A 9,020-nucleotide genomic window follows, 5' to 3' on the forward strand; every position below is an offset into this window, starting at 1 on the left:
TTCACTTTCATTCCAGATTTTGACTTTTAGATTGTTTTTAATTATTGAACTTTTTATTTCCTTTGCATCTTTATAAAAAATTTGTTGTTTTTTAAAAAGATATAGTTTTAAGTCATTAGGATTTTATTATTTGATTGTTGTATTATGCGACTTCTGTTTCATTATTTTTGAGCACAGCTCTTCGGTCTTGGAGTTAGAGTTCACTAGAACTAAATCAGGAACAGTAAAACTCCAGAGCTGCAGAGTTTAGATCCTGCATGTTCGTTTCTGGTGTAAAATAAAGACAAAACCTGAATAAATAAGTTACTTCTAGTGTTTCTTTTCATGCAATTTAAAACTCATGTCACGTTTTTAGACTCAGTTCAGGGAAAATATCAACTGAACAAACTGAACCATGAATGTAAAGACGATCAGACTGGAAATGCTTTTTTTTTTTCCATTCATTTATTGATTTATTTTTCATTTCTGAGGCATAGAAAGCTCCATTAGGGAGGTCAAGTGAGAAAAAACAAACTATTAATTTATCCTAATTCTACAAACTATAGATGTAACTATAAAATTACATCTGAGAGGAAATCTGATGAGAATTTTATTTCATGATAGTTTATATTTAAGCCCAGTTGTTTGTTTTATCCAATCTAAGTATTCGCACACATTCATGAATGTAGATGGTATCAGAAATGCAAAGCATGTTCCACATTCAGCAATCACACCACAAATCATGCCGTTGAACACCACTGCTGAACCAGTCGCTCTGTAGAAAAATTTATATCAATATATTTATTTATGTTGTAAAACAGAAGGGTTCTAATCACTGCAGAGAGATATTGATGAAACAAACTTACATGACATACGTCCTTGTCTGGTGCTTCAGTAAGGAATACATTCCCGCATGTCGGGTCCAAGTGGTATCCTGAACAACATTCATGTCGACACCCTGAAGAGGTGTTGGAATAGGAGCGTTGGTTACTATAGACAAACATCATAAACATGGTCTTCACTCCACCTTCTCTGTAGAGACAGAAACAAAGATTTTACTCTCATAACTTCAATATTTCTCTCACGTCGCTCATAACTGGGGTTGGTTGTCGTCGCTGCCTCTCCTGCCAGCTGAACTGCATCACCTATAAAACACAATAAGAATAAAATGTAAAAATACAAGATAATGTAGAAAATGAACTGTGACGGAGAATAATGAAAAAAACTAATAAATCCATGGAGGACTTCATCCTCTGACACATGAGTGTCCACCTCCAGTCCTCAGTGACTGTGTCCTGTGTCCTTTACATGCGTCTCTGGTCCAACATACCTGAGCTAACTGGGTTCTGGTTCAGGTGTGCTGAAACAGAGGCAGCAGGACTGGAGGAATGGAGACAGAGAACCTGAAGTCATGTTTCTCAGAGACAGACTTGCATTTTAAGACGATTATTTCAACTTGGTAGCCGAGCAGGTGGGACGTCTGTTACTGGCCTCCGAAGCTTCGGCAACATGATGTCATGTTACGATACGATCACAGGATCGTATCGGATTACCTGGTTCTACTGTTTAGCTCTCCATGGATGAACTTAAACATTGCTACATTAATCCTGCAAAAAAGGTTAGATTATAATGAACACACAGAGAACCTGATCATCTGCAGATAAAACCGTCATAATGTTTCCTTCCTACCACCAGTGAGCTGCCGTCAGGACCCACTCAGGGGGGATCAGAGATCCTCCACACAGGGACGTTAGAGTGTAATTGCTGCCCTTAATCCGAACAAATCATCACAGTTTTGGCCTCCAGTGATTCTCTTCTGCAGAGAAACATTTGAGTTCACTGAAACACCTGAAGAAGAAAAAGGAGGACTTTACTCAGAAATCAGGTGCAAACATGGCTGCTGGAACAGAAAAAGGATAAACGGCAAAAGATTAAAAAGCATCACAGTTTATATGCAAAGAAGTTTCAGTCTGAAACAGAATCAGAGGAAAGTGTGAGAGTCACGGAGAGAAGCATCCTCCCTGGAACCAGTGGAAGTGTGTCCAGTGTCTCCAGTGTGTCCAACTCACCCAGCAGAACCTTCAGCAGAGCCATTGCTGCTCCAGCTTCCTGTGAAGGCCTGCAGTCCTGCAGCAGCTTGTAAACTCTGTACACAACTTCCTGCTGGACAGGAAGCCACCAATCACAGGACGGCCACTGATCTGTCCAATCACAGGACGGACACTGATCTGTCCAATCACAGGACGGCCACTGATCTGTCCAATCACAGGACGGCCACTGATCTGTGCTGTCATTTGCACACAGAGGAACTTTAACAACTCATCATTCTAAAGAAACTTGAAAAAAAGTTCTTGTTCGTGTGACAGATTATTTCACTAATAAAACATTTCCCCCTCTTATAACTTAAATAATCAGCCAATGAAATAAGAACTTTTTCACCAATATTGACTTAAAACAAGCAGCTCTTGCTCCCTGATAAAGCACAAAACAGTCTGGTGCAGATCCAATGCTGTGTCCAGGAGATACAGCTGTTGGTGTAATCTAAGAAGCACGTGAAGTCAGTGTCAGTATCATCAGTGGTCATTCATATCCAGTTTGGTGCAAATCCAATGACAAGCGATTTAGAGCCAACCATATGCAAACCTGCGACAGACTGGAGATCTGCTCAGGGTGACCCCGCCTCTCGCCTGGAACGTTATCTGGAGAGGCATCAGCAACCCTCCCGACCCCACTGACGGACAAGGGTGTAAAGAAGATGGATGGATGGATGGAAACGGTGAGGAATTGACATTTTCCCTCTGGCTACACCCACACACTCTTAGGTCTTAGCATCATGCTGTTTTGTTGCCATCAGACACGGGTTTAAATCTGTATTAATCAACATTTGAAAGAAGACATCCAGAATGTTTTACAAAGATATTCCTTTAAATTCCATGGTTACTACACAGCAACCTCAAACGTTTTAGGTATAAAGATCCAAAACAGCTATCAGTATTGCAAAGAAATGCACATTTTTTTGCTTGCGATAGCTTGGAGCTTCCAATAATTTAACAACTAGCAGTAAAATCCCACTAAATGGGTTTTTCAGGTTCTCTCATATGAAGCAGACACCTGACAGTCAGAGAGGTCAATGTTTATTCACTTGCTCAGCTGCATTTTGACCTGGAGACCGATTGTGTAGGTCGTCTCCTGTGACTGCCTGCTGCTACGCATGGAGGTCGGTTTATCCAGGAGTTTAGATCCTCATATCGAACATCACTTCTTCTGACTCGCATTTTGAGACACTAGTCCTTAGTGTCTCAAGGACTAGTGTGAGTATATGGGAAATTAGAAGGGAAAACAAAAATATAAAACACTCATGGATACCAACTGGTGACTTAAAGAGCATATTGATGAATTATTTGTTCATAAATATTGACTATAATGAGAACTGCGTCGTACCACACCTCCTTGGGGCCTCTCTTTAGATACATATCTGACCTTAAGAAACCTGGAAGAAATTTTAGAGTGGTCAGAATAATTGTTGCATTTTATGATGGGAGACAAGAACCAGCTCCTGCAGCAGGAGTGAGAGGCTCAGTGGAGCCCAAACTACAAAAATATTTTTACACTTAAAAAGTTCAAGTACTACATCTAGAAAGTATTTAAAGCAATCCATTGTTTTCTTACTCTGCAAATTGTATTAAATTAATCTCTTACCTCAAAGTTCTACACACACGTTTGCCATTGTGACAATGCCTAAGAAAATGCTAATTAATCACTTTTAAATAAGTATTCACAGCCTTTGCTTAATTAGCACGACCACCAGATGGCGCTCATTGGTCGCCATCTCTAAAAGCAGGTAAAACATGATTTATGATTTTAGAACAATCTAAACAGGTCAGGACATTTAGAGAAGCAGCAGTTGGAAATAATTTGTTGTTTTATATTATCTATATATATTCTTACAGCCTGGAGGAAGCAGGCAGGACCCAGCCTTTACTTTCTCTGCTTCCAAGTAAGAAGTCAGTTTTTCTTCTTTCTCCCAATAAAGGATTCAGCTATTTTTTTATTCATTCTTGTGATTACAAAATGGAGAACAGTACATTTTGATGACACCCAGGGTAAACGAAAAGGCTCTGTGACGTGCGTCAGTATTCCCACAATATAAATCAGCATTTTAATTTGACCAGGTAAAAAAAAAACACAATTGACACAGTTTTAGACACATATGGCTGAATTATGGGTGGGTTTTTTGTTTGTTTTAGGAGAAAACAAACAATAACGTTAATAATGTTGTATTTGTGTGCAGAGTTTTTAGGAAAGAGATTAATTGCAGTGCTGGGAATAGTTTATGGATACACAAACTCACATTCTCATACTCACCACATGATGACTTTGATGAAGATGCCAAGCAGAACAACAAATGATACTGACACAAGTGAGGTCTTAACTGGAGCACTAATGATTCCTGGGAATAGAAGATGTGAAGAAAAAAAACAAAACAAAGACATGCAAGATATCTTTAGAGTTCATATATTTCATAGCCATCACTTTATAGCCACAGACTTATAAAACAAAGTAGAGCATGACTAGAAAAATTGAGGGAACAGAAAATTCTTCAGTGAAATAGCAGAGTACCTCTTCTTTCATAAGGTCTTTCATCCTGCATGCTCCCTGAGAGGAAAAACAAATAAAGGCTGAATCAATCACTGTTTAAATCTGCTTTTACTGCAGTATTCAGGCACACTAACCACCTTCCATGTTTCTCTGATTACCTTTTTGTCGACCAGTCAGATGAACCTCTGGAGATGTCTGATTACCAAGATCGTTGGTGGCCACACAGTAATAAATCCCCCCCTTGGTGATATTAAGTCTGTATACGTCTCCGTCGGCCACTTGCATGGCTCCATTTGTGCCGTTCCTGAACCAGGTGAAGAAGCTGACGGGAGGATTGGCTCTGCTGGAACACGTCAGGTTCACCCAACCATCTTTTGACAAACTGATGGAAGCTGAAGTGTTTTTGGGAGCATCTGTGGAAAATGTGACACACGTTCAGTTTACTGATGAGAACCAGCTGATGTTCTGACCAGGTCACTTACAGAAAACACTGAGGGTCACTTCTGCCTTTGCAAACTTGTGCTTTCCTCCATCCACAGGATATCTGACGAAGCAGGTGATGTTGAATCCATCATGCGTGTCTGATAGCGTGATGTTCTTCTGGATTTTATCTGTAAACGTTCCGTCCGTGTTCTTCTCCGTCAGTCTGCGGTGGTCTGGTTCCAGGTTCCAGGTGAGTTTGGGAGGCGATTGTGGACAGGGAGTGAAAGCTGAGCACGTTATGATGACAGAGTTCATCTCCTTCATGTCACCTGAGATTTCAATCCTAGGTCTCCAAGCAGAATCTGTGCTTTCACATCACACACACACACACATTTCACAAAGTGAGATACAGCAGATTTACTCGACATGTGGAGCATAAAAAGATGGAGGATGATGAAAAATGAAGAACACATTTAAAAATTAAGTTGGGTAAAACGTTCAGTTTGTGTTGACAAACTGCTGCCTTTAACTTTGGACTCTGATCCCGTTAATTATCCTACAGCAGATGCTTAACTTTACATTATATATGTTGAGCATATAAACTGCGCAATTTAACATTTTGAAAATAAATATGCTTAATGGAAACAACAATTTAAAATAAATAAACTCATTTTTCGATAAAAAAAACTTTGGGGCTAAGATATCAAAATGTGTTTCTTTCGCACGGTGTATGAGGGCTGTTACAGACAGAAAGAAAAGAAATAAATTTCAGCCAAAAAAACAGAAATTATGAAATTAATCTCAAACATCTTCTAGAAAAAACTTGTACATTTCTGAGTTTCAAAGTGTGACATTTTTTTAGTACGAAACTCGGAAAATTTTTAAAAGACAAAGAGTTTTAATTTTCAAAACCCAAAAGAAATGTCCAAGTTTGATATTAATCTGAAAATGTTTTTTGGTGTCAATTTATTCCCTTCTGCAATGGCTGTAATACGAAGTTGTAATTTCACAAAACTGCAGTGGAAGCAGTTTTTCCGCACCACATGATCAACATTGTTGCCGCGGCGCAAACCGCAGAAGATGACAGGAAGTAGAAAGATGATGGCGCGGCAACATTTTTCATGAAATATCGCGCGAACAAACTTATTCACGTTTGATTTAAATTTAATTTCTTGCTTAATAAAAACACTGCAGAATATCGACAAAATCTTGCGCATATTTGTAATGGAAACTCCTTAAGACTTAGTAATGGAGTTTGTTGGTTTACACCGAAAATGCTTCATAATTCATTTTGTCTAGAAATAAATAATAATAATAAAAAATGGTCTCACCTCTAACGTTTACTTTAACCGGCTTACAAATAGCGCTTATTTTGAACGGGCCGTTCTCAACCCTGAAGTAGTATTTGTCCGCTTGCTCTGAGTTTATCTTAGAAAACACAGTGGTGCAGTTCTTCTCCCTCAGGTTTCCAGTAATATTCATGTCATATTTGTTTTTCAGCTGCTTGCTGTTGTAAACCACGTTTTTCGGACTGTTGAGAATCGGGGCTCCAGGTTTTAGCCAAAATCCAAATGTTTTTCTCCGAGGATTGAACTTGTGCTGTGGTTTCACTGTAAAGCTACAAGGGATTTGCAAACAGGCTCCACTCAGTGCCTCGATCTCTCTCGGTGCAGTAAAGATGAAGCCTTTGTCCTCTTCACATCCAGTCGGTCTTCCTGTAAAAGCGACGTAAATATGAGGACAACGCGGAGCAAAAATGTGCCTGAAGAAAAACTTCCCGGTCCATAAACTCCATCAGAGCTGAAGACTCTTTAAACAAGAACAGGATCCATTACTTGAGGCTGTAGCTCAACGTGGGAAAACAAACGGCTCACCTGAAAGAAAGGAGACACTCAGTAACAAGTTGACTGTCAGCACTGTCAGCATGTCGTCAGACACGGCGGCCATCACACTTCTACGAGCCTCCATCAGCTCAGAGACAACATGAAGGAAAAGTTAGAGTTCAGCTTAAATAACGGCCGGTAATTAATTAAAAATGTCAAATTACATCAGCGAGATGCAGCAGAGTCCTACAATGACGGCATGAGGCTCCTACTCAGAGTGCCTAGATGGAGCAGTGCTGGCCATATGTTTGTACATAATGATGTTCCCACATGTGCAGCTGTGCTCAGGAATCTCATGTATAGATGTATGTGTAGATTTTCTGTGTCATGCAATAATATAATTGCAATTTTAGTAAATCCTGTTTTTAGTACAGTGAGATTTTTCTCAAGATTGTGGAAACATTGGTGTCATCATTTATTTGTGACTCAGTGAATGTCATGTTTTTTTATTTTTATTTTTTATTTTATTTTATTTTATTTTTATTTTATTATTTTTCTCTTATTTCCTTTTTTTATGGACCTTTTTGGTCTGGAATAAAGATTGATTGATTGATTGATCCTACAGCCAAAACAGGAGTACGTTTCCAGCACAACTGAGATTAATCTCAGACATTTTCTAAAAAAAATGGGACATTTCTGAGTTTCAAAAGTAAAACACTTTTGACTTTTGGAAATTTTGTTTGTAAAGATTTCAACTTTTCTAGCTCAATCTACCAATTTTTTCTTTTTATTTTTTTTGTAGAATTTCTTTGACATTTTAAACCCAGAAATGATCATTAATACTTAGTTTTATTTTTTTAAAACATTGTTTAATATTATTTTTGGAAGAAAATTTTATTTTTTCTTCTACGTACAATGGCGCTAATACGCCATCATAAATAAATGTCACATTTAAATTTCCTAACTAAAATGTACTAAAAAATAAAAACAAAAACATCAAAGGTCTGGCATTAAACAATAAATTAGCAAACTTAGTAGAATAATAATTAGCCTTATGATCTTCATCTGCTCATCAGCAAACCAAACTCACTACTCTTCACTTCCTGGCTGGTTTGTTCAAATCAGGAAGTCATTGTTCGGTCAGATCTTGAGTTTGTCCAGGTGTTCGTCTCCCGTCCAGCAGGCTGACTTCACAACATTACGGCTCACAGTATTTAGTCTGACAAGAGAAAAATCAAATGGGTGGTTAGCATCAGTCCAGCAGCTTCTGCCCCGCAGCTACAAACAGGAACACGACTGAATGTGATCGTAATGTATTTGACATAAATGTAAATCATTAGTCCACATAACTAATCTTATCTTTAACATAAATATCAATTACTATACATGTTTTGTGTACAGGAAATATAATCACACATATAACACACATCTAACAGTCAAAGACCACCACAAATTGTAACTTAAACATTACTTTGCATCAAAAATTAAAACATACCTAACAAGAGAAAAAGTGGTGGTTAAGGTCAGTCCAGCAGCTTCTGCCCCTACACAATAAATAAAAATACAATCAATAACCCCAGACAGTTCCGACTGCAGGTCAATGGTTAAATGAACAGACAGCAGGTAGCAGGTGTAAAATTAAACACAGCTTAAATACACAACATTAATTATGGAAACAGTTCAAAGCTGTTCTATAATTAACAGGTTTCCAAACTGTTAATTGTGGCAAACATGGCAAAAACAAAAAAATGAAACCCTGTTTCTAATTAAATCTGTATAAAATATATGTTAAAATGTAATATTTGTAAAGAAAACACAGAGCTGGTCCTAATACAAACCACAGCTGGAGATGGCAACAGAGAAGGGGGACGAGCTGACAGTTGGTGGTTGCTATGGTTACCAGCAATCTCGAGCAAAACATAACATAACCATAATGTCAGCAGAAAATAGCTTTTCAACGAACCAAAATTAATTTGAACCAATTTGGACAAACTTCACTTCTATAATAATGTTGAAATAAAACCCATTTACACTTTCCACTCGTCAAAATTACAAAACAAACAGGATGCAATAATAAAACATATAAAACATTTATAATGTGCAGCGTCTTTTTCTTTCTTTAAATATGAACATTTTTACATTAGCCTCATAAATTATCTAGAAAAAAAGGGAAATTTCTGAGTTTCAAAAAGCGAA

The 9,020-nt window shown here is 37.9% G+C and overlaps 1 protein-coding gene across 4 annotated transcripts; it reads right to left on the minus strand.

Moving 5' to 3' along the window:
- Positions 1-576: 576 nt before the first annotated feature.
- LOC103477139 (sialic acid-binding Ig-like lectin 7) lies at positions 577-8,771 on the minus strand. Of its 4 annotated transcripts, none has more exons than XR_014091217.1 (11): positions 8,663-8,770; positions 8,320-8,368; positions 7,915-8,043; positions 6,876-6,972; positions 6,333-6,716; positions 5,061-5,363; positions 4,737-4,991; positions 4,600-4,635; positions 4,345-4,429; positions 846-1,795; positions 577-754 (listed from the first exon to the last, which is right to left on the minus strand). XR_014091217.1 is itself a non-coding variant. In XM_081616511.1 (11 exons), exons 4-11 carry the CDS (start codon positions 6,967-6,969, stop codon positions 3,215-3,217), a joined length of 1,272 nt encoding a protein of 423 aa, XP_081472637.1. In that variant the 5' UTR covers positions 6,970-6,972; positions 7,918-8,043; positions 8,320-8,368; positions 8,663-8,771; the 3' UTR covers positions 3,097-3,214. The 4 variants fall into 4 exon arrangements, 3 of the variants coding, with proteins under 3 accessions (XP_081472637.1, XP_008428276.1, XP_017164291.1); XM_081616511.1 differs by lacking the exons at positions 577-754; positions 846-1,795 and adding exons at positions 3,097-3,285; positions 3,426-3,469 and having other exon boundaries at positions 7,918-8,043; positions 8,663-8,771; XM_008430054.2 differs by lacking the exons at positions 577-754; positions 846-1,795 and adding exons at positions 3,097-3,285; positions 3,426-3,469 and having other exon boundaries at positions 8,663-8,771.
- Positions 8,772-9,020: the final 249 nt, after the last annotated feature.

The sequence above is a fragment of the Poecilia reticulata genome, chromosome 15 (assembly GCF_904066995.2).
Source record: "Poecilia reticulata chromosome 15, P_reticulata-male-v2, whole genome shotgun sequence".
In the NCBI taxonomy this organism is placed as follows: Eukaryota; Metazoa; Chordata; class Actinopteri; order Cyprinodontiformes; family Poeciliidae; genus Poecilia; species Poecilia reticulata.